This window comes from Marmota marmota, unplaced genomic scaffold (assembly GCF_001458135.2).
Source record: "Marmota marmota marmota unplaced genomic scaffold, marMar, whole genome shotgun sequence".
In the NCBI taxonomy this organism is placed as follows: domain Eukaryota; kingdom Metazoa; phylum Chordata; class Mammalia; order Rodentia; family Sciuridae; genus Marmota; species Marmota marmota.
Window position 1 is genome coordinate 18348195 of NW_025999913.1, and position 25362 is coordinate 18373556.

The 25362-nt window shown below is 47.9% G+C and overlaps 1 protein-coding gene across 2 annotated transcripts in view; it reads right to left on the minus strand.

The window, feature by feature from the left end:
• Nucleotides 1-25362, minus strand: part of Gpld1 (glycosylphosphatidylinositol specific phospholipase D1) — a 46703-nt gene that overhangs the window by 4521 nt on the left and 16820 nt on the right. For both annotated transcript variants that reach the window (XM_015494070.2, XM_048799861.1), the window contains exons 8-23: nucleotides 24337-24391; nucleotides 18754-18861; nucleotides 18330-18357; nucleotides 18106-18245; nucleotides 14833-14898; nucleotides 13567-13687; nucleotides 11604-11743; nucleotides 10081-10267; nucleotides 7268-7378; nucleotides 6107-6181; nucleotides 5853-6009; nucleotides 5194-5335; nucleotides 4413-4515; nucleotides 4241-4334; nucleotides 1637-1813; nucleotides 1119-1279 (exon numbers count right to left, since the gene is read on the minus strand). In XM_015494070.2, the coding sequence (XP_015349556.1) occupies nucleotides 1119-1279; nucleotides 1637-1813; nucleotides 4241-4334; nucleotides 4413-4515; nucleotides 5194-5335; nucleotides 5853-6009; nucleotides 6107-6181; nucleotides 7268-7378; nucleotides 10081-10267; nucleotides 11604-11743; nucleotides 13567-13687; nucleotides 14833-14898; nucleotides 18106-18245; nucleotides 18330-18357; nucleotides 18754-18861; nucleotides 24337-24391 (1865 nt within the window). The remainder of the gene's footprint in view (nucleotides 1-1118; nucleotides 1280-1636; nucleotides 1814-4240; nucleotides 4335-4412; nucleotides 4516-5193; nucleotides 5336-5852; nucleotides 6010-6106; nucleotides 6182-7267; nucleotides 7379-10080; nucleotides 10268-11603; nucleotides 11744-13566; nucleotides 13688-14832; nucleotides 14899-18105; nucleotides 18246-18329; nucleotides 18358-18753; nucleotides 18862-24336; nucleotides 24392-25362) is intronic.

Here is a 25362-nt window from a genome sequence, read left to right on the forward strand (position 1 = left end):
AAAAAAGTCCTTTATCCATAATGCTTGAGACCAGAAGCATTTTGGATTTTGAATTTTTTCAGATTTTGGAATATCTGCATATCTTGGGAAGGGGACCCAAATCTAAACATGAAATTCATTTATATTTTATATATATACCTTACACACATAGAATATTATATAAAATCACCATCAAGCTAATTTTGTGCATGAAAATAGTTTTATGTAGAATTTTCCATTTTTACTTTAAATCAGCACTCAAAGTTTCAGATTTTGGAGCATTTCAAATTTTTGGATTAGGAATGCTTATTTCATATATTGTAACAGTTAAAAAGTCAGATTACAATGTGCACAAAATCATGTATATCATCATGGTTTTAGTTAAAAAGTGGTAAAGTCCCTGTTCTACCATCTTGCAATATGACCTTGAAAAGGCTCAGTGATCTTCAGTTTCTTCATTTATAATTCAGCATAATAGCAACTTCATAGCTTTATTTGGATTAAATTATATATATAGTGCTGATGCCACAATAAATAGAATTAAATTTATAGAAAAATACTAGAAGGATATGCTCTAAAGGGCAGCAGGCATTAGCTTTACAGGGTGCAATTCCAGAGAGATGATTTTTAATTTTCTTTTTTGTACTTTCTTGTGTTTTCTAAAATGTTCACAGGAAACTTTAATTTTTCAGTTAAAAAATAATTTGTTAATTTAAAAAATAGTAAGATCAAATGTTTAAGGTCCAGGAAACATAACTTAAGGACACCAACCTGAGAAAAGGAACAAAAGAGTAAACAAAAGGCTGAAAGGTTCAGTAAAACTCCAGGGGCCACCACTTGCCTCCTTCCTTCTGCTGCGGGCCCCTTACCACACAGTGGCAGGCAATGACGGGGCCCAGGTGATAGCAGGTCCTGTGGGCACCTTCCTAGTCAGTGACCAGGACCCACATGACAGCAAAGCCAGGCAGCCTGCAGGCTGTGGGTCACACAGAGCTCAACAAATGACTGCCCAGACCCCAGACTTCTGCCCACAGCGCTCATCCTCCCTGTCCCTGCTTCACAGTCAACGTGAGTTAGCAGGGCTCCAGCTAGTAGTGACGCTTTCCCAGCGTGGCGTGGAGTTTTGCAGAACACGTTACCTTTTCTTCTGGGCAAGGAGTTATCCATGATTTGCATTTGCCTGTTACGTCACCAAGGGTGGTCTGTTTGCCATTGTATATATAGACCCGTCCATCTTCTCCCCCAAGCAGCCCAGAGGTTACATCTGTTATCCTCAGCGGGGCTGCCAGGATGATTTCATCTGTAAACAGTAAGAACTGGCAGAAGGTTGTCCTTGATCCTCTCTCTCATCCTCCTTTCCTACTGGATCCTGACCCAGCCTCCCACAAATAATTAATTAGTGCACCCTTAGTCTTCCCTGATGTCCTCCTGACAAAGTAACTTTTGAGGCCATTGTTTCCTCTTGCCACCCATCAGTAATGACAGGTGGTTCTCATGTTGCAATCTTCAGCATTGTGCCTGACCATTACTTATCTGATTAGAATCTGTCCAGGCCCTTGGGCCACTGGGCTGTCAGTCACAAGGGCAGAGCCTGGTTATCCATCTGGTCCATCGGGCAGAGACTTAATTCTTGCTAAATGCGCTGTTCCTTTCTTACCTAAGCCATCGTTATCCAGGTCACTCAAGTGCAGAACTCCACCAAAGCGAGAGAAGCGACGGTCTCCACTGTAGGTGCTGAGCAGAGAAGGCTGCATGTCCAGGGTCAGCGCATACACCTGGGTGGCTCCACCCTGGTGCAAGGTCATGGTCAGGAATGCCATCTTAGACACATCATCTGAAATGAGCCACAGTGCCTACTGCATCAAACGAGGACAAGCTGTGGGCACAGTAGAACCCTGTTCTTGCCCCACGTATGCCCCAAAGTGCTGTGGCCCTCTTTCTCACAGGACAGTGGTTCAGGGCCAGTCAACTCCTGCAGTTTGGAAGGTGCAAATAGTTTGGGCACCAAGACTTCAAACACTGAAGCAGCTTAGTGATTCCAAGTCTCACCACCCCCACGTATGTTTTCTGCAGAGCTATTTTTATTTTTACATCATGGACTGCTCATGCCACTCTGCCTTACAAGTTCAAATGCAAGTGGACTGTGGATGGAGCCCAACTTTCCCCAAGGCCTCCCTAAGATGACTCCAGTGCCAGTTCAGGCCACTGCCCCCACCTCACCCACAACATCGTTCTTAAATCCAGGCCTTTGATCAGACTGTGTCTGCCAAGAGATACCTTTCATGACCCCTGCTCAGGCCTTCTGCCCACAGCTCTCATCCTCCAGAATTTGGCTCTGGTGTCCCCTCCCTGGCTTAGGGTAGCTGCTGCTCCTGCTATGCAGTGCCCAATGCAGGACAGCAGCAGTTTCTGCCCACTGTAGCTACTACCTCAGCTGTCAGGTCCACTAGCAACGCCATGTCTTAGGTCTCCATCCCTATGCCCAGCATGTGGCTTGGTTCCACATCCCTATGCTCAGCAGATATTTTTTGAATGAATACATTGTGGACAAATTCAAGACAAAGCCAGTTAGGTTTGTACCTGCGCACGTAGTCACTTGAAACAGTTTGCTTTTAGAACTCGGAACCCCTCCAAGCACTAGTGGCATCTGTGCACTGGTGGGGTTGGTGTCCTAAGGCTTGCTGAGCTGGCACTGTCGGTGAGTGGGCGTAGCCTCAGCACAGTCTACCTGGTGCTGCTTGTGTAACCAAGGAGACTGGTCTGATGATTCTCCACAACCCTCTTGTCCCCTAGTTTATGGCAGATTGTCTACTACGAGTAACTGAGGGCCCAAAGCAGAGTCAGTGGAGACAAGCAAAGAACACAGGAGGGGGCTGGGGTTGTGGCTCAGCGGTAGGATGCTTGCCTAGCACATGCGAGGCCCTGGGTTTGATCCTCAGCACCACATAAAAATAAAGTTATTTAAAAAAAAAAAACATAGGTAGGCAGGCAGCAGTCCTTTAAAAGACTCAGTCACTGGTGCATTTTAGGATAAACAATCTGACCTCACACCACACCTAAGAGAACACTTAAGGAAGTACAGTAGTGGATATTCAGGGATTCAGCTCCAGGTTCAAGAAAAGTTGGGAGAAATCTGCATCCGCTTCATCGTTCCAAGCTTCCTGAAGGGAACCTGCAGTCCCTGGAGTGACGGAACTTAAGAGATTCCTTATACTCTGTGGACTGCCCTGCATCTGTCCTTCCACAGCAAGCAGGATGTGAGGCCTGTGTCTTTGGCCCTGTCGCCTGGCTGGACACTGGCCCTGCCCCTGCTGCATAGGGTAGCACACCTGGATTGGCTAGTTTGCCTTCTAGGTGTGGCCCTGAGTTCTTGGACATGCTTCAGTCCCCAGCAGAAAGGGCATCTGCCACTCCGATCCAGCCACTCCTGAGGGAAGCCTCCCCAGGGCTGTATCAGAGCCAGAATCAGCAGGAGTGTGGCTGCCCGTGGGAATGTTCTCCAACCCGGCACACGAGGTACAGAGTTCCATGTGTACAGGAGGGTACGTGTTAGTGTTCTCACTGTACAGCTAGGCGACTGGAGTTAACAAGAGTTTTGAGCGCTCTCGCCACAAGAAATGATAAACGTGCACGTGATAGGCCAGTGACCCTGCTTTGTGCACTGAGCAATTTGAACTTGTATCAGATCATCACACTAATGTATTTAGGGCTGAGAATATAAATCAGTGGTAGAGCCCTTGCCTAGCATGTGTGAGGCCCTGGGTTCTATCCTCAGCACGCGCGCGTGTGTGTGTACACATTCAAAATAGACCTTTCCTGATGAACCAACTTAGAAAATCCTAGCACCAAGGTTAGTGGCATCAAGGCTTTAACTGAGTCACTTTCACGTGTCATTTTCAACAAACTCCTGAACTAGATATTATAATCCCTGTTTTGCAGAGGATATGGAAGTTAAGTGGGTAAGTTACTTCCCCTAAGTCCCCTAAGCTGTGTAGCTTGCCTTTGATAAACAAAGGTGTGGGACTTATTTTCAGATGGTGTCTTGCTATGTTGCCCAGATTGTCAGATTCCTGGGCTCAAACAACGCTGCTGCCTCAGCCTCCCAAGAGCTGGGACTAGAGAAGCCCATGAGCACCACGCCTGGCTGGAAAAAAGACACCTTTTAAACCATTTCTGCCCTGGATCCAGATCTTGCAACCTTCTCCCGACGTTGACATAGTCAGGGAGCCATGAGACTGAAACCAACAGCTCCGTGGCCTACCGTGAGTCGGGGCTCCCACCAGCAGCACTTGGGTACGGTTCCCGTTCACCATCACGTGGCCACTTGACAGTGACGTGCCCAGTTTCCCCATTGCCTGAAAGCACAAGGAGTCAGCAATGTAATCTGGGAAGACTGCTGTGTCCACTGTCCTGGGGAGGGAAGGTTGCCATACCTTGTCACCAGAAATGATAAACCTGCTCTGGCGATCTGGGGGGAGGTAGCCGTACACCCTGCCAAGGCTCTGCTTGTCGTGGCTGTGGGACGCACGGTCCAGCCTAGAGAGCAAGACAGTGGTGAAGGCCAGCTCTCAGGGCTGGGCTGTCAGGTCTGCAGCTCCAAGGAAAGGAGACACCTCTCCCTGAACTCTGTCCTAGGATTCTGACCTGGAGCGGGAACCATCGGAGTTAAGCCCAACTTGAGGCTCTCCAGTTCTGACACCCTTCTCTCCCAACTGACCCCAAACACAGGGGACCCTGTTAGGGGCTGAGTCATGTTCCCCATGTCCCTACGCTGAAGTCCTAAGTTCCAGTACTTCCAAATGTGACTTTTAGGGGATGGGTATTTAAATAGGTTACTACAACGAGACTGTCCCGTGGGCCTAATCCTTGCAGGAAGAGAGGAGGACAGAGAGCGAAGACCAGGCGAGCACACGGAGAAGATGGCCCTTTGCCAGCCAAGGCAAGAAGCCTCAAAAGAAACCAGCCAACACTTTGATCTTGGACTTAGAGCCCCCAGAACTGAGGCAGTCCCTCTCTGCTGTGGAACTTTGTCATAGCAGTGGCAAACTAACACACTTATTGTTCTCTTCACTTTCTAAGATGGAGAACCTGCCGGCTTGTTCCAAAGCCGAGCATTTCCATAGACAGGCAGATTTCCTACCCCTTTCCCTGCACACCACACTCAGGGGCTCCCACAGCAACAAGCTCCTGTCCCTGCCCTGCAGCGGCACTCACCTGCTGACGTTCCTCCACGTGGGGCTCCCCACCAGCAGCAAGGTTCTGCTGTCCACCCTGACGCTGTGGAGGGCATATCCAAACCAGGCAAAGTCCTCCTCACCGCTCACCATCCAGTCAGCCGCCTCCACGTTCAGCTGCTCTGAATAAGACAACCAGACCCTTTTATGTCGCCTGGGAGGCCCACTAGAACAGAGCAAGGATCCTGCTCGTAGACTAAAAAGAAACAGGTTGTTCAGCTGAGGTTTGCCAGAACTCTTGTAGGTCCTCATCCCGGTCCCAGCTTCCCAATACCAGAGGCAGATTTCCCACTTCTGCATACATACTCTCCTGGAATTCATTTCTATGGGGTAGCGGACACTAGTTAGAAATGCCTTTCTCTGGAAATTCAGCACACACTGGCATGCCTGGTCCTAAGACTTCTTAGCTTTTTTATTTCACCTTGAAAGACTATGAGAATGAGCTAGTGACTCCCTAGTATCTAGGTCACTTTTATAGACTCAGTGACTAGGCAACACCCATTACCAGAACATCCCTAAGAGTGTAAGACTGTTAGTCTCGCTGACATGATATGGAATGAGGAAAGAGTCCAGAAACCCACAGCTAGGGCGCTGGACCCCTTCCCTCCATCAACTCCATCTTCCCTCCATCATCATTACCTTGGTTGCTCTGGCAGGGGCCAGAATAAAAGGCAGCCACGATTCCCTTCTGCCTTCCTCCACCCGGTGCAAAGGGGGAACCAATCACTAGGTCGGGCTCACTGTCTCCATTCACATCTGCAGCGAGGAGTGTCCAGCCCAGGTTGCAGTAGGTGTCCTTCAGGGGGAACAAGAGAGGCACTGGGGACTCACCCTGGGGCAACTGGGATGCAGCGCGTACTGGATTCTCTACAAGGACGAAGGGGTGGACATACCTGGCAGGAGATGGTGATGTTAGGGGGAGAATTCAGTCTTCCTTGTTTGGAACCAAAGTAGACGTACACTGCACCCTAGGCAAGAACAGACAGCCACAGGAGCCCTCAAGAGCAGCCGACAGAGGACCAACCAGGAAACAAACCACCACCGTCTCTAGGGTGCCTGGACTGACCAGCCCATCCTGCCCATGGCTACTGGGCTGAAGTCTCTCAATTGGTCACTTCCATCAGACTATGGGAGCCCCCAAAGCAGAAGGCCATTTCTACTTTCATCTCCCCAGAGCCTTGCTCAGGACCTGCCAGATGTCATTGTTGAATGTGTCTATAGAGAATCTCCCCCAACTCCTCCCTCCAAGGCTAGCTTCATTCTGTCCCCTGGGCCTTCCGTGCTTAGCCGGCCTTCACACCTCTAAGGTGACAGAACACCGAGTCTGTTCCATTCTTGGCCAGAGAGCCATCTGAGCTCCTTTCCTGGTGACGAGTCAGATGGCTCTCTCGAGCTCCACACACTCTACAAGAGGTCACTTTCCACCTTAGCTGAGGACTGGGTACACAAGGGCAGGTAAGGCCAGCTCTGTTCTGTGCTCTCCTGAAGCTGGTGGGCAGGCAGGCGGGGTGTGAAGTGTGGAAGGAGCGGCCCTGGGTAGAAGCACGACGCTCCCAAGCACAATGAAGCTGGCCTCACCCAGGGTTAGTAACACTTCCTGCAAGAGGGACAAGTCACTTCTAAAGAAAAGGTCCTGACGTGAGAGCCAGAGGGATTACATGGGTGCCCAGGTGCTGGGGGCCTGGAGAACTGTGGGAAGAGAGGGTCCAGGTCCTCTGCTTTTGGAGAGAAGCCTGAAAGAAGGTCCAGGGAGCCCCCCGCTCCCTCCGTGGCTGCAGAAGCTTCCTAGTGGGTGGAATTCCTGTCTCCCTCGCCAGCTTAGAGCATCATGGGGCAGGTGTCCACTACCTGCTGGAACTGGGAAACCCTGAGGTCAGAATAAGGCCAGAGGCAGGAAGAGGTGCTATGAGGCAACCGAGACCACGTCACAGACCCAAATGTGGCCAGAGCTCACCTGCCCACAAATGCTTGCCTGGCACAGTGGGGGGCATCCGCCTTGTTCCAGGGGCTCCCCAGTTTGGCCTCCCTTCCATCCCCATCAGCAGCAGCCTTACTTTGTATGTGAGCTGCTCAGAGCCCACAGAGGGTGCTCCCACAGCCAAGTCCGGAACCCCGTCCTGGTTAAAATCCAACACAGCCACGGCTGAGCCAAAGCGACCTGAGGGCTGAAGATGCATATGTCACTCCCCTGGGCTAAGCTGAACACCCCCCACCCCAAGCCATGCCCTCCACAAGAGCCTGAACCTGCAGGCAGAGACCTCAGGACCCCACCTATGGCCCAAAGTCTAAGGTGCAAAACCACAGCAGCCTGGGACCTCAGCACGTCTTTTTGGCATATCTGTCAGCCTCAAGGGAAAGATGAAATGCCAGAAAGCAGAGGATCCTCCTTAGGAGTTCCAGGCTTGTAGAAGATGGCCCTACGGGTGCTCTACCCGACCATGAGCACCAAACTCCTCTTGGAAAACATCTAAAGTAATCATCACATAATGCCAGCCACAGTGGCTGACATTTGAATGCTCAGGATGATTTAGAGCCACGCCATCCAGGGTGGTAGCTGCTAGCCAAATATGGCAGTGTATTTAAATGAAAAGCAACTAATATCAAATAATATCAAATATCAAATAAGATTTAAAATTTCTGTTCCCCACTTGCACTTGTCCCACTTCAGATGCTCACAGTCCCATGCCCAGTGGTTCCCATGCTGGCCAGCACAGCCACAGGACATTTCATGCCGGTAGAAGGTTCTGTGGGCCAGAGAGCTGGAGCCCTGTCCTGAACACTTTATGTGGACTAAGGTGAGACCGTTGTCGTCCCCACTCTGGCTACAACCGGAAACCTCAGTGGATTCGGGACAACTGTCCTGCACAGTGGACCTTCTGTTATTTCCCTCATTGGGGCTCCCGGCTGATCTGCTGTGGCGAGTCGGCCTACACCTAAAGCAGTTCTTTCACAACGCCAGGATGAATGGTCGCCCACACAGCGAGGCCTGCCAGGCCACACGCCCCAGTGTCCACATCTGTGACTTACTAATCCCCACACCGTGCCCAGTGGCACCTGTGAACACTGCCCTTCAACAGCAGGAACTCGATGAGCGAGAAGATTGCTCGGGGACACCCGCAGGCCCGGGCAGGGTGGAGACCTGGTTACAGCCCTCCGAGGACTGGAGCCTTTCCCCACCACCAGCCATGCTGACAAGCCCTGCCTCGGCTGGGCCCCAGAGCAGCTAGGGATGTTGTGACAGGCACGTCCTTGATCTGTGGACCTCCACCCTCCCCTCTAGATGAAGACACAGGCTCACTGCAGCCCAGGGCAGGAACACGGGATTCCCACCCGACCCCAGGCCCTAACCTGGCCATCTGCCAACCACCAAAGGCCCACCCAGGAAAGAGTTTATCATCCTCTTCCTCCCTATCCACACGAGCCCCAAGGGATAGACTTCACACAACAGTCGGACAGGGCCACGGCTTGTGCAGCAGTGAGAAGCCATTGAAATGGGTTGATTGATTTTGAAACCTCTATGGTGAGAGAAGGCTCCGGAAATGGGACTGCTTCTGGGACTGTGTGACCTCATACTCTGGTCAACTTGTTGACACATTTCCAGCTCAGGCTTCCTCCATCACTACCTAACCTAGATCAGAAGCCATTGTAACTTTTGCTTCTTTAAAATACATTTCAGCCAGACACATGGTGCGCACCTGTAATACCAGCAACTTGGAAGGCTGAGGCAGGAGGAGCGCAAGTTTGAGGCCAGCCTTAGCAACTCAGCAAGGCCCTCAGCAACTTATGAGACCCTGTCTCAAAATTTAAAAATAAAAAAGGGTTGGGGATGTGGCCCAGTGGTAAAGTGCTCCTGGGTTAAATCCCCAGTATAGTTTTTTTTTTTTAAAAGTATGTTTCAGGTATGCTAAGTTTCAGGTGTGCTGTGTTTCAGGCGTGCTGTGTTTCAGGCGTGCTGTGTTTCAGGCGTGTTATCTTAGTTTCTGTTCACAACATGAAAGGAAAAGGATCTGACTCTGAAGTCCAGGCTTCTTTCCCCAGAGCTTGACCCGTGGACCCACAGCACTAAGCCTGTCCCCAACACCCCCTTGTCTGACAGGCAGTGCTGCCTCCTGTCCTCTCTGCTGTGAGGCTGTCCCCCAGGGCCTGGGAGGCCCTCTAGGACCTGAGCACTCAACAAAAGGACCCAGCACACGAGACTCCCCAGGAGCATCTGTGTGGTCACTGGGGACTCTTCCTGGTGATGAAAAAGCTTAAAACAGAGGAGCGAATCTGAAAAAAGTCTGGAATATAGTCAACAGTAGTCAAGTTCACTTGACAACTGTGCATCATCACATTAGGATGTCAACATAGAGGAGGTTGATGGAGGGCATATGGGGACTCCATCACCTTCACGACTTCTCTGTGCATCCAGAATCCTTAGAAAGTGCAGTACATGTGTGTGTATGTGTGTGTGTGTGTGTGTAAAAGAGAAGGGGTTCCTCACTAAGAAACACAGCCCACTGGTCATCGGAAGCCATTCTAAATAGCATGGACATTTTGGGAAGATGTTAATAAATACAGAATGAGATGAATGGTATGCACACGCTCTGAAGAGGAAACGGGCTCTAAATGTAGCCCTCCGACCGTCCACGACTGTGATTCTTCTTGTTACCGGTTATTCCTGCTGAAGAAACTGCCTCAAAATGCAAGCAGTTGGTCTGGGCCCTAGCTCACGCTTGGCCGCACGTGCAAGGCCTGAGGTCCCGCACCACACACCACACACACCCACACACACCGCACACACCCACACACACTCCCACCCCCACACACGCACAGCAGGCATTGGCTCACCAACCACCTGAACAGGAAACACAAGGCGGAGTCTCACCTGGAAGCCCTCCAGGCTCCCGCTGGCCTCTGTGTCCAGGTCCAGGTCAGTGGGGGGTAGGCCCAGGTCGTTGCTGTAGATGAGATACACACGCCCAATCTGGAAGTGGCCGGGGCGGCTGTAGCCGGGCACCCCCACCACAAGGTCGCTGTACCCATCCTGGTTGAGGTCCGCAGAGGCCATTGCCCTTAGGGAAGAGGAAGGAACCCACTATGTACCCTGCAGGTACAACTGTCCCCCACTTCTGTCTGTGGAGCCTGATGGTTCAGCTTCCTCTCGCTGGTCTCCCACCCTGCCCGATTGCCGGGGACATTCCCCTCAGAGCCTGAGTAGTGAGAGGGATTCAGTCACTCTCAAGGGGACAGCAAGACAAATGCCCAAATGGAGGCCTCTGGTGTCTGCAGCCCATATGAACCGAGCAGATGAAAAGTGGCCTCAGGAAGCACCCGGGCCTGTGTGCAGAACCAGGCATCCCCAGCCCCACCTGGCCTGCCTATGCACAGAGACACCTGTCCCCGCACTGCGGTCCCTCCAGGCAGGACACAGGCCGCTGCTGACCTGCTCAGCTCACTTCAGTGACATCCACTCAGAGAGGAGCTCGTGTTGGCTGAACTGTTCATCTCTACCACAGCCGCACAGGGCACTGTCCACGAGTTAAACTAGTATCCCGTGTGTTGCGTGGGTGCTTCTCTGTGGGATTCGTGACCTGCCAGTTACAGAGGTGGACCAACAGTCCAATGTAGCTGGAAAGACCGAATGTCATTCCAGTTCTTACAGCCAGGTAAAGGACTAGCAGACTGAGAGGGGGCAGAGTGGCTTCTGAGCCGGACGCCTGCTGGCAGGGTGGACACCACGGAGGCCCCAGTAGCCTACCTGCCCAGCAGGCTGCCTCCAGGGAGCCAGCCAAGGAGCCATTGTTCATAAGGGCAGAGACGCTACACCTCCCAGACTCCTGTGCTAGATGGGAAGCATCCGTGGCCCAAAAAGGGACCACCGGAAAAGTGTTTCCAGAAAACACAAGGTCATGCAGACCTAAGGGACGTGGCTTAAAAATTCTTCACTAAATCTTCCAGAAAACCATCCCTTGGGCTGAGTTTGGGATGAATATTAAGAGCAGGGGAATCCCTGACAATCTCTAAAATCACCAAGGTGTACCAGCCTCCTACCAATGAAGACACAATATTCAAATCATGACTAGAGCTATCTGCATACATTCTCCTAATGCCTTTAGATTGCAAAATACACACACAGACAACACATCTCCAAGATCATTGGAGCTTTGCAAATATTCTGAGGGACATTTTGTTGTAACTGCTTAGCAAAATGAAAGTTTCTTATATTTATACATATCTGACCAACTTTAAGGAGATTGCTTCATCCTTATAATAGCTCAACCACTAAATCAGTGTTTTTCTGATGATGAATCGATGGGAAAATAAGGCGCTAACAGAAGCCACTTAAGATACATGGCGAATGAGCCAGTGGCGGTGGGAACATCACAAGTTCCACCGCCTCGTACGTACCAGCCCAGCCTCGCGTAGGGGACAGACGTGAAGTAAGACGCCAAGGGGCTGGAGATGTGCTTCAGGGGCTCCTGAGAGCGGGCCATGAACACGGTCCGCAGGTTCCTTTCCAAGGCCTGGTACATAAAGGACATGGAATCCTGGAAGACAAGGAGGCGTTACAGGAGGCACTCGGCGCCATCACCAGAAGCTGTGGACTTGTGCAGGAAGCAGAGCACAAACTCCTATCAACAGCCGATCACCGAGGACAGGCGGCGGGGAGAGTGACGCCCCTTCCCAGGTTACGCCGCAGGATGGCGGAGTGCTAGCCAGAGGGCAGGGCCGGTGTGGGAAAGGTAGCTGCCCACGCCAGGAGGCTGCGCCAATTTGCAGAACCTAACAGAATGAAATAATTTTCACAGACTAAAATATTAGAAAAGATAAGTCTATTTAACCTAAACCATAACGTATTTGTGTATACTTACTTTTTTTTTCCCCAAACAAATGAACCAGAGTAAAACCAGGTTGCCAAAAATACCCTCTCAAGCACTCCTAAGCTCACCCGCATTTGCCTTTGGAGTGTCCAGAAGCCGACAGGCATGAGAGGCCATGAGCAGAGTGCCGGGTGCTAGAGAATCCAGGGGACAGCCAGCCCTCGACTTGGGGTGCCAAGTTGTGCTTCCCCTGGCTACTACAGAGACACAGGTGCCAACTGAGTTGGCCCTGAGCAAGCTGGTCGGGTACTAGATCCAGCCAAGTTAAGTGGACATGACGAGACCCACCCGAGGGTGACATGAGGCAGACAACCTTCCCAGAGCAAAACTGCCAGTCAAGAGGCAGCCGGCAGCCCAGGCCCTGGGGAGCACAGGCCCGAGCAGCCTGCAGGCGGGTGCCAGGTCTGCTTTCCCAGTCGGATCCTGCCGTGGGGGACTCCTCGCCCAGCTCCACTGAGGAAGCACCTCCTCAACCCCTGCCCCGCCCAGGCATCACGCCAGGCACTGGGACTACAGAGTTCCCCTCACGCAACTCATTTCTTTCTTTCTTTCCTTTTTTTTTTGCCAACAAGACAAAAATATAAACACAAGGCAAAATGATACGTGCTGCGCCAGGTTCCCGGGTCCAGGACCAGTTACGGAGTTTATGGAGCCCAGGGTAAAAGGGAAATGCAGAGCCCTTTATTCAAAATTAGGAATTTTAAGGCAGTGAACAGCAGCACTGAACCAGGGATGGCCCTCTGCATGACCGACAGGTCACGTCTCCACGCAGCCAAGTGCCCAGGTCCCTGCCACTTCCCTTGACACCATCCATGCTGCTGTGGACACCTTCTGATATGCAGCAGCCACCCACACTCCACAAACCCACCTGCCTCCCTGTCTTGGGTTTCAAACATCCTGAGACTTCCCAAGCCACTTCCAGAAAAGTGCATCTCACTGATAAACACTACCCGCCATTCGAGACCCCAGCCCGTGCCTCTCCTCCACAGAGCCTTCTGGGTACAAACTGTCTCACTATCTGTCCCTCTCCCTGACATCGGTTATCCTACCACATGATGCATTTGTCACTCATACTAGACTGAAATTTTCTAGAGCCAAAATCCATTTCTCTCTCATTTTATGTCCCCATGGTAGCGTGTCACTTGTGAGACCACTTGGTGGACAAACTTCAGAGCATGGGTCCCAGAGCACAGGGCTGTGCAGGAGCTTTCCATGGGTGGACGCCTTGACCTAGGGCCAAAGCAGGGCTAGTCCAGGTGCCCACAGCCCCCAAGCCTCCACCAAGTCGACCAAGGCCAGAGAGGCCCATCTAGACTTGTGTCTCAGGACGTCTCTGCAACAAACCACACTCAGAGGCCCCAGCCATTTTCTGGCCCTGCAGGAACCCAAGGACCCTGCCATGATGGTCACTGCCCAGGGATGATGCTACGAAACACCTAGCGTGAGAAGCAGCATGCTCCCCTTGTCCATCAAGGGCAGAAGGTCCTCACCGGGGTCCAGGTGTCCACACTGAAGAACACGCCTCTTTCAGTGTAGTTTATGTTTCTTCCAAGATCTTTAGTTATGGATGCCGTCACATTCCTATGAAAATCAATTTTCTGTACTTTTGCACTGTTGAAAGACAGGAATAAGATGGTTAAGGCAGAAAACAACTGACCCTGAACGACTGAACTGAAGCAAACGGTCAAGTAAGTCACAGGTTCATCACACGTCTTAACATCTGAGGGTTGAAGAAATGACACAAAAATTTTTAGAAAAATCTTCATTGCACAAAATCTTTTAATAAACAAATTTCTGAGGCTTAAAAACCTGTCCTAAAAAAAAAAACAAACAAACAAAAACCCTGATATTTCTGATTTTCCTTTCTCAAAAAGGAAAAAATCTAAATACCTACTTTAATAAATTGAACCTTTCTGCACGTCTAACTCTTCTGCAGGGCTAAGATCGCTCTTCTTCGTGTCTTTCATCGCGATGTCCTGAGTATCTTACTCTTACTTACCCTAAAATACCTCTGCTACATCATGTCCTCTAGGAAAGTTCCCGGGCCTGGGTGGGACACTGTGGTACTTTCCCAGAGCGCTCTGGCCTTTCCGCCCCATCGCTCGACACTTACAGTTACCTAGTCAGTGCCACCCGCCGGGAGCACGCCCCCTCCCGGTGCCCTCTGTGTGCCCCAGAGCTCCAGGGCACTAATGACGAACCCGGGTATTTTGTTCCATTTTACTAGTAGTAAACCGATTTCTACTGAAGGAATGAAGGGGGGTCAGGACTGGCTCCAGCTGGAGACAACCCCTCTTACACTACACAACAGCCCTCTAGCCTCTTCCCCAGAAATTACCAGAGGCTTCTCCACGCCTCCCCTCACTGACAAACACTTCTTCAGGATGGAATCTGGGCAGGGTTTATAAGTCATGATAATCACGATAGTCCTGACAGTACCACTCCCAGCCAGTGAGCAACTCAAGGCCAGCTTAGCAGTGAAGCAAGGCTCCATCTCAAAAAGAAGAAAATCCACGTCCACCAGTGCCCAGACCCACACCATCATTCCAGGAGTGTGGATGTTTTTTCCATTCTGCCATAGGAGGAAGCCGTAGCTCAAGAGAAACCCAGCAAGTTTCAACGTCACTGAGCTGTAAACTGCAGAGCTGGAGGGGGAGCCGGCATCTGCCTGTCTACAGACCTCCTGCTCCCAGCCTCTGTGGGCACCCCTCTGGGTGAGAGGTCCTTCTCCAAGAGTGATTTGGGAATCCACTTACGCATGGCTGTGGTTTCGCTGGCCACCACATGCGATGAACAGAGGGTTCTCCGGCAGGTCACAGGCACTGGGGAGACAGACGAGTTAGCATTTCTCCACCTTCTTTTTAAGCATGAATTCTGAGAACCAGTGGCGAACTTGAAACCACCTTTGAAAGGGAGTGCCCGAGTGCTAACTGCCCACATCCAAGGGTCCATGACCATACCACACAGGACCAAGTAAGAGCTCAGGTCTTTCTGGACAGCGTGGCTAAGGTGACTGGGGAGCGACGTGGTCATGCGGCCCACCAGCTCATACTCACGCCCTCCCCTGGCCATCCTCCCATCTCTGCTCATGCTAACGTGAAATGCCTGCCCAGCTATGTCCATTGATACCCAAATGAACTTGGAATGCACAGTTTCCTTCTTTTAAAACAAGTCTACAAATTCAATAATTAGGAATTAAGGAAATGAAGTCTCCCTTTTACAAGTGGAAAGACCCCTGAGCACATCAGAGACGACCTCTCGGAGGGTCCCAACCCCCCACAGAGGCAGCGAGGGCCTCGACCTCCGAAGAATGTTCACAGGGAAGATTCTTCTGCAGGAGATGTGTGTGGAGGTCACCAAGGGAGGCCGGGCAGTGCGAGAGTCGCAGAGGTCAGGGGGGAAACTAGGAGAGGAAGCCAAAGAGGAGGGGAGGGGAGGAGGTCACGCCTCCCCTGGGCACATGGAGCCAGCATGGAGCTGAGGGGGTGGTTCTCTGTCCTCTGCCCCCGGCACTAGGACCCAGACAGCAGCTGGGGACGTTGGCATAAACTGACAAGTGCATTTTGAGGTAAGGGGACTTCCGGCTGGAGACACAAGTATCGCTATTTCACTGTTTCCTTAGGAAAATTTACTGAGTTTCAAATAACATGTGAGTTTTAGAAAATAACATATTAGTAAACTGCAAGATGTTTGGTTTTGGTCATGAATTTATTTGTACTGCCTTTCAAGCCTTCTCCAAATTTCCCCTAAATTTCCATAAATCCTGACAAATTTTTCTTGTGTATATATAAGAAGCAATCAATTTGTGGGATTTTTCATCTTGGGTCAAGTGACAAGAAATCTGTTCCTCTCATTATGTAAAAATGTGGATGTGTAACCGATGTGATTCTGCAATCTGTATTTGGGGTAAAAATGGGAGTTCATAACCCACTTGAATCTAATGTATGAAATATGATATGTCAAGAGCTTTGTAATGTTTTGAACAACCAATAATAAAAAAAATCTGTTCCTCTCCATTATTTCTTCCTAGTTAAAAATTAAGGTCTAGGGGTTGGGGTTGTGGCTCAGTGGTGGAATACTCGCCTAGCACTTGTGAGTATTCTCAGCACCACATAAAAATAAATAAAGGTATTGTATTCATCTACAACTAATAAAACCAAAAATTTCGGGGCTGGGGATGTGGCTCAAGTGGTAGCGTGCTCGCCTAGCATGCATGAGGCACTGGGTTCAATTCTCAGCACCACATAAAAATAAAGATATTTAAAAAAAAAATTTCCAAAAAGTTAAGGTCTAGCAACATATCTTTCCTTACCTGTGTAAAACCAAACCCAAAATAAATATCAAAAAATGTTTTCCTGCTGGGCATGGTGGCAAACGCCTGGGATCCCAGTGGCTCAGGAGGCTGAGGCAGGAGGATTACAAATTCAAGGCCAGAATCAGCGACTTAGGACGACCCTGTCTCTAAAAAATAAGAAAAAGGACTGGGGGTGTGGCTCAGTGTTTAAGTGCCTCTGGGTTTAATCCCTGGTACCCCGCCACAAAAAAAAGTTTTTCCAGCTTGATTGTTTCACATTGGTGATATAAAATGGGGAAATGCAGGTCAGTCTAATGTGACCAGGTATTATGAATCCTTCCAATATAAACCTGACTCCCTTCTAACTATAATCACAGTAGCTGACATCCATTAAGTGCTTACTACACACGAAACCCTTGACGCAGTTGTACTCATTTAGTCTCCACACCCTACGAGAAGGCAGAACAATTCCTGTCCCTGATTTACACCGAGGCTTAGGGAGGTTAGCAACTTGCTCCAGATAACTCGGTATGAGTGGCAGCTCTCTCAAATGCCAAAGCCCACCCTTTTTCCAAAAAATGCACCTAAAAACCCGCAGCCACGGAGTGAGGCCTTGGGAATTTAACTTGAGGTTCATTTCACTATTAAAATGGTATTTGTATCAGATCACCCCAGCCAAGTGGTTACTCACTGACTCTTAAACACAGGTTTACTATGTACAAGCTGAAGGCTGAACTTAGCATCAGAGGGCGTTTCAAACAGCACAACTTATAATCAGGACCATCACCACATGAATACCCGCAGGAGTTCGAGGTCCTAGCACACCCTCCAGTGTCTGCTGTTCTGGAGCAGTGCCTCTGGAGGCCACTCTGGTGGCCTGGGCACTCAGGCCTCCTACAGAGCTGTCAGGAACAGCCTCCAGGGCACAGCTGCTGCCCAGAGGATCCCTGGTCCCCTGCTGTTGGCATCTCCAGGGCTCCCTGCTGGGCCCTGTGCCTGCAGCACAGGCTGCCTCCAGGGCTTCCAGTCTAACCCGGCTGCTCCACTGGGCCCCAGGGGGCCAGGGCAGTGCCACCCCTGGTGTGGTCACAGCAGATCCCGTGAGAGCCTGTCTGCAGCCTGGAGCAAGCGTCCCAGCTGCTCTGACCTGCATTTGGTCCGAGTCTGGTCAACTCTCGTCCTGAGCATGGCCAGGAGAGGAGGAAGAGGACTCGGGTGCAGCAGCTGTCCCATCTGGGCGGGTGTCAGGTTTCCACAGAGTGCTATATAGGAGGTGTGGCCAGGGGTCTGGTGGCTTCTCCTCTTTTAGGTGAGGAACCCTCTGCAACCCTCAACCCTGAGAGGTCGTCGAGTGGACTGTGGCACACACAGTAGAGCCCTCTAGAGCCTGCGGAGGGCTGGCCCCAGCATGGATCCCCCCCAAAACAGTTGGGGTGCCACCTGGGGGTTGGGGGAGCGATCCTTCCTGCCTTCATAAGTACCCCCTCCCACACACTTTGCAATACCCATCTCTCTGTTCCTAAAACCTGAGGGGCATCAGCCAAGCCCAGTGGATGGGAACCAGGAGGGTCCTGAGGTGCCAGATTTCCTTGCTTCTCCTCCTTGAGCAGGTTAAGGCAGCACTTCCCGAGATTGCTCTGTGTTTGTTTGATCAGATGAAAAGCCCGAGAGCTAGGCGGGGAACAGGGTAGCAGGGCAGGTAGCGACAGGTTAGGAAACAGTTACGGCTGCTCACCTGGTCCCGTTCTCCAGCATGAAGCTCGTGAGCCGGTAGATATTGGTGGACCAGAACACCATGTCATCCAGTCCTCCAAGGAAATACTCCTGGAACTGTTCCACCAAAAACGGGGACTTTGTAGAGTACGTAGAATAAAGCTGCAGCAGAGAAAAAGAAAAATAAATGAGGTGCTGAGCCTGCACCTGCACAAAGCCTTGAGTTGGGGAGGAATGAGTCTTTACCTTGGAAACGGCTAACACCTCTCCATACCTGCAACAGAAACAAGGACTGATCGTAAATCACATTTTCTATAAGAAATGAAGCAAGCGCTGAAGAGAAAGGCCATCCACAGAGACCCACTATGATGCATTTGCTCTGAATAAGCCAGATCCATGTAACCAAAACCCATTCTCAGGAGCTCACACACAAGAAAGTCACAAGGAAAGCCATGCACACGCCTGTAATCCCAGCAGGATTAGGGAGGCTGAGGCAGGAGGGTTGCAAGTTCGAGGCCACCCCAGCAACTTAGCAAGACCCCGTCTCAAAAATTAAATAAAAAAGGGCCGGGGATGAGGCTCAGTGGTGAAGTAGCCCTTAGTTCAGTCTCCAGTGCCCAAAATTTTGGAAAAAAAAAAAAAAAAGACCCTTCCTCTGGGTTATACTCACATTTCTAAGAACTGAAGGTACGTACAATCAATGATGACATTTTTGGTAATGACTTCTCGGCCATAAAGTTTCTCATAAATTCCCAGTAGATCTTTGATGGGCACATACCTGAGAAATGCATTAGAATAAAATAAGAGACGTCTTGATTCGGAAGCTGAAGACAGCAATAACAGCTATTCTATGGTTATTCTGGCCAGATACCATGCAAGGGTTTTCACGTGCACTGGTTACTGAATCCTACCAGTGACCTTGGTGGGTACTAACATGTCCCCATTTTATATAAGAGGTAGCTGAGGCAACAGAGAAGTTAAAAATTTGTTCAGTGATGCAGAGCAAACAGTTAGCACCTTAATCAAATATTTATGAAGGTATAAAGATTGAAAACTAACTACAAATAACTCAAAGGGGGTATAATTTTGTGAATTTAGATTTCAAGAAGCAATTTTAAAGTAGCCTCATTTTTTTGAGTTAAATTATTCTCAAGAATCATTTTTTTTTAAATCAAATATAGCTCCTTACTAAAACATGCTTCAGAGTGTCTCCCTTATTTTGTGCTGCATACTCTAAGTTCAGCTTTGGGTTTATAGACACTAGTTATTTTAGTTGGAAAAGATCAATATTTTAAAATTAGATTTGAACAATCTTTTATCATAAATTCAAAATCCATAGACTCTCTGTAACAAGGCAAAAATCACAACCAATAGAATACGTCTTAATTATATTTGCAAGAAAGAAGGGATTGGGGAGTCTAATTTTTATTTTATAAGAGTTCTGGAATGGTCTTCCCAATGAAAATAGCTTGAAAGGCCGGAAGGGGGAAAAATCAACAAAAATATTTATTTAAATGAATCACTAAACTAGCAAGAAAGCAAAAATTTTCCAAAGACCAAAAACAAATAGAAACTGAAAGCTTTGGGAGGTAAGCACGCAGGACCTCAGCTGCTACTCTGGGGACACCCGCCAAGGGACTGGCAGTTGTGATGGCAAGTGGGAGGCAGGAGATGGAGCAGAGGAGCCACCTGAAGTGAGCCACAGAGGAGGTCTGCACCCTGTCTAGAAAACAGAAGGCCAGGTGTCCGCCATGAGTGAGAGACACAAAGAATCCAGCACCACCCAGCAGAGCCGAGAATCTACCATCTCCACCCTGGTATGGAGAGGGGGGAAAAAACACCCTCTGTACTGGGGATCCACACGTCACTCTGCCCACAAAGGTTTTGCCCCACAACCACGTTACTGCCCAGTGGGAAGACTTCCAGGGCTAAAGGTAATTTAAGGGGTCCTCAGGTGGCCTACAGAGGCCAAGGAAAACCCTCTCTAGAGGGAAACACGATCCCAACACATGCCCCAAGTAATTCAAGCACCATGGAGTACAACCCAAAGATAACAGTCTAACCACAGGCACATCTGATGACGTAGACATTAAGGCAACAAGCACTGCTAGGGATGAAGAGCCCCCATCAGGATGAAAAAAATCAGTTCACCAGCTGTCAGAGTTGGTGGCAGATAAATAAATGCAATGGAGTTTTAGCTGGCCATAAAGGACAAAATTATGTCATTCTCAGGAAAGTGGATGGAACTAGAGACCATAACTTTGAGTAAAATCAATCAGACTCAGAAAAGTATCATGATTTCTCTCATATGTGAAATGGGGGGCCGGGGGCACCATGAAAGAAGGGAGACCATTGCATTGGAGTAGGTTGGGACAGGAAGTAGGAGGGGACAATGGGAGGTGAAATTGATGGAATTACATTTCTAGGTATACACAAATATGCCACAGTAAACCCGCCATGCTGCATAATCTTATATCAATTAAAAAAGATATAAGACTTTGAAACGTGAATGTACCTAACACTGTCTTTAAAACACTAGCAAACATTGATGGAACAGGGAGAATTTTTAAAAACCCACCATCCCAAGGTCAGTTTTTAACACAAATTTCTCTCTCAGTAATTGTTAGATCAACCTGACAAAAAATAAATACTAAGAATATCTTAGTTAACACTTACAAGTCTTATGATTTGCATGGTAGATGTAATAAGGAGGAGCTGATAAAATAACCATTTACATTAAACAAAAAAAAAATGAAGAATTAACATTCATTTCAAGGTCTCATGAAATAGTTACAAAAATCAACCATGTTCTAGGCTATAAATTAAGACTCAATAAATTTCACATAAGTCCAATAAAGGTAAAAGGAAGAAAATAGAAAATAATAAAATAGAAAATTAACATATATAGGATCCATCAAGTTTGTTCTTTAAAACTAAAATGTGGAATATTTTAGAAGATAAATCGTTTGAATATCTGAGAAGGCAGAACACACAGCTTTATGGGGAACAAAGGGGACATCAGTACAAACGTGACCCGAGAAAGAAGGAAGACACACGAATGACCTTCTGCCCAAATACCCAAACACCCAGGTGAAGCGGGAAAGCCCTAGAAAAGCACAAAACTCCTTACGAAGAAACGGAAAGACCCCAAAATCCTATAATTATTAAAGAAATTTTTGGGGAGTCCCAAAAGGAAAAACGGCAGAACTAGAGAGCTTTCCAGGCAAATTCTGTCAAACATTCAACGGATCAAAGCCTGAACCTTACACAAGCTTCCTGAGAATCCAAAAGAGCACTCCCCGTCTGCCTTCATGAAGCCAGGACGACCTCGATACCAAGACCAAACAAGCACAGGAGAAGTAAGCGACCACGTAGCTCACCCCAGACACCGATGTACAAACCCCAAACAGCGATGAGACAGACACACATAATAAAGATGACACGTGACGACAAAATTAGTTTTTTCCCCAGGCAAGAAGGCCGATTTAATAGGAGCAAATAGATTAATATAATTCACCATATTAATAAGAAATAAGTGTTCCAACCAATATAGAAAAATGTTCAAGGTCATCTGATATTAATTTGTAAATAAAAATTACTAACAACCTAGAAATACATGGAAATTTTCCTACTTTGATAAAGGGAATCCACAAAAATACACAGCAATTTAATAGTGAAAACTTCAAAGCATTTTTTTTTAAATATCAGGAAAAAAAATAAGTATGTTAAATATCACCATTGCCATCTCTCATTGTACTTGAGATATTAGCCAGGGTGATAGAGCAAGAAAAAAAGAATTAAAGGTATATGGATTGAAAAAGCAAAACAAACGATCACAATTTGCAGATTATTTTACTTGTTTATTTTTATGTGGTGCTGAGGATCGAACCCAGGGCCTCGCACATGCTAGGCGAGCGCTCTACCACTGAGCCACAACCCGAGCCCCTTCAATTTGCAGATTATAAATTTTGAATCTAAAATAAAAACCAGATCAGTTATTATAAAAGATATTTAGAAATGTTGCTAGATTAAAAAAAAAAAAAAAAAAATCAAACTAAAACATCCCTTGCAGCCAGGTGCAGTGACACACGCTGAGGATCACAAGTTCAAGACCAACCTCAGCAAATCAGCAAGGCCCTAAGCAACTTGGGGAGACCCTGTCTCAAAATAAAAAATAAAAAGGGCTGGGGATGTGGCTCAGTGGTAAAGTTCTCCTGGGTTCAATCCCCAGCCCCTAGCCCACCAAAAAATTCAGTTGCATGTCTGCAGACCAGCTATCAATTCGAAAATGTAACTTAAAAATTACCATTTATGGTAACAAACAAAATCTTTGGACTAAATCAAATAAGATGTATAAAAGCTTGCTGGAAACACTTATAAAATGTTAAAGTCAATTAAGAAAACTTAAAATATAAAATATATTTATGGAGAAGACAACAATATTTCTGAATTACTGATTCTCCCCCAATTCATCTCTAGATTGAACATACATCTAATCAAAGTTCCAACAAAATTTTCTTAGAACAGGTCAGTGTGGTCCTAAATTGTACCTGAAAAGCAAAGGCAAAGAATAGACAAGCCACCTTTGAAGGAAAAGGATAAAGGGGCACAGGAGCCCTGGGGAGGTCAAAAGTCCTAGTGCTACAGCGTGGGTACATTCACATCCTCCTACAGTGCAGGACCACCTGGTGGTAGAAATGAATGGACCTAGAGCTCGTTATATCAATGTGATTAACTCCCACAGACCATTTTGAGCAAAATAATTGCAGGATAATATATACTATGCAATTGCCTGTATCTAAAGTGAAAACCCATATAATATTCTGCACCTGGACACATACATGTGTTAATAAAATTATGAGAAAAGCAACAAAATCTTTAAGAAGAGGCCTGGGGGACAGCAATTAGCCCTGGTGGAAAGAAGGTGGCATGACTGAGGAGGTATGGGAGCTTGTAAGGATCCACTAGTGCTCCATTTCTAAAGGTGAGCAGTAGCTACAGGTGTGCATGACTACTTCTTCTTTTACTTACACACATTCTTTTATACGTTTGGTATAATTTATAACTTCTGAAAAAACTACTTGGATCTTTTTTGTTTGTAGTACTGGGGATTGAACCCAAGGGTGCTCTACCACTGAGCTACATCCCCAGACCCTTCTATATTTTAGATGGGGTCTAAATTGCCCAGGCTGGCCTTGAACTTGCAATCCTCCTGCCTCGGCCTCCTGTGTTGCTGGGATTACCAGTATGTGCCACCATGCCTGGCTCTTACCCTATTCTAATCCAACTTTGCCTTTCAAAATTTACAAATGCAGTAAAAATGGAACCACCATATGATCCAACAACACCCTCTGGGTAGATACCAAAAGGAATTTTCAGAACATCCAAGAGGCACCTGCACTCTTGTGTGTACTGCAGTGGCATTCACAACAACAGGGAATGAAATCAACCGGAGGGTGTGGACGGAGGAAAGTTCAAGAAAGTGGTGCCTGTTCTAACCGTTGTGGAAGGGATGACCCTGAACAAGAGCTTGCTGTATCCCACCAGCTCCTGTCTCCCCACAATCACGCCACCTCAGGTGGAACCGCTGCGCTAGGCTTCCTCTGAACCACTTTGCTCTTCAACGGTTTCGTTACATACATGTGTGTTCACATGCAGCACAGTACCTGGGTTTTCACCTTGGATAAATGGAATCACATAGTATGTACTCTGCATATTTTGTCTAAAGTTCTGCCTCTGCGGCCTTGTGGGTGGACTCGGAAGGCAGGCACAGAGGGACAAGGACCGCACCATCGCACTCACAACACAGGCTGGAAAAGCTGATCTTGCAGAAGGAGAGGGCAGAGCAGGGGTCTCAGAGGCTGGGAGAGGAGCGGGAGTCGAGAATGGGGAACACTGGCCAACAAGTACAGAGTTCAGGATGGAAACGGGCTCTCGGGTGCCGTCACGCTGTGGGTGGACTGCAGTTAACAGCCACCACGTGTTTCAGAATAGCAAGGGGATTCTGAGTGGTCTCACAAGTGACTGGTAGATGCTTGAATGATGGGCACATTATCTATCCCGAGTCGATTGTTACACAGGTCGGCACGTGCAAACCATCACACTGCACCCCATAAATATGAACAATTATTAAGGGGTAACTGAAAGTAAAACCTAAAGAAGTTTTCTAACTAGACTTTAAGTTATGTTTTCTAAGAAAGATCCTAAACGCCACTTAGATTCACATAATTGAAAGTATATGGCTTGCTCTTACCAGCGCCTCGCGAGGTAATTATAATTGAATTCAAACTGACTCAGCACATCTCCTCCTGTGGTATGAGAAGAATATTTACTTGGTAGATGAGTGACAACACAGCACGCTGCTTTCCACACAAGTTGCAAAGCCGGTAAACACTCCTTCACGTTGCTATGTACTAGAGATTGAACCCAGCGTGCTCTACCAGTGAGCTGCATCCCTATTCACTTCCTTTTCATTTTTTATTTTGGGAAAAGGTCTCTCTGGCCTTGAACCTGTGATCCTCCAGCCTCAGCCTCTTGAATCACTTGGATGGCTCTACTATACACAGCTAGAAAAAAGCAATTTTTAAAAAATCTTATCTAGCCAAGCACGGTGGACACATCTATAATCCCAGTGACAGACACAAGAGGTGGGACAGGAGGATAGGGTGTTTGAGGCCAGCCTCAGCAATTGAGTGAGACCTGTCTCAAAATGAAAAATCTATTGATCAATCAATAAATGAAGTTTAAAAGCTAATGAAGTATATGCATTAAGAGTTATCCATATAACCAAAGATTTTTTGTTTTTGTTTTATTTTAAGGAAAAAAATAGACCATAAGTGTTCTTTTAAACTAACATTTACCTCTGTGCGAGGAAATTTACCACAGAAAAAGGGGGAATTTACCAATCAAAAGATGAATTATCGGGCTAAGGTGGTGGCTCCGTGGAAGGGCACCTGCCTAGCATGTGTGAGACACTGGGTTCAATTCTCAGCACCACATATAGATAAACAAACATATGAAAGACCATTGATAACTAAAAAAAAAAAGAAGTAGTAGTATCAGATTAGGAGACACAAGTTAATAAGTTTTAATCCAAGTAAAGTTTTTCTAAAATTATGACACAAGTTAGTGACAAAATGAGTGGTTTTTAAAATAAAAACAAACAACCAGATGCAACTCTTTAGAAACCTCTCTCTGTTGGCTGAGGCGCACCTGCACTCAAAACTACCGCAATGTGAAACACAGAACGGCATCTAACATAGCTCCTAGCAACGACGAC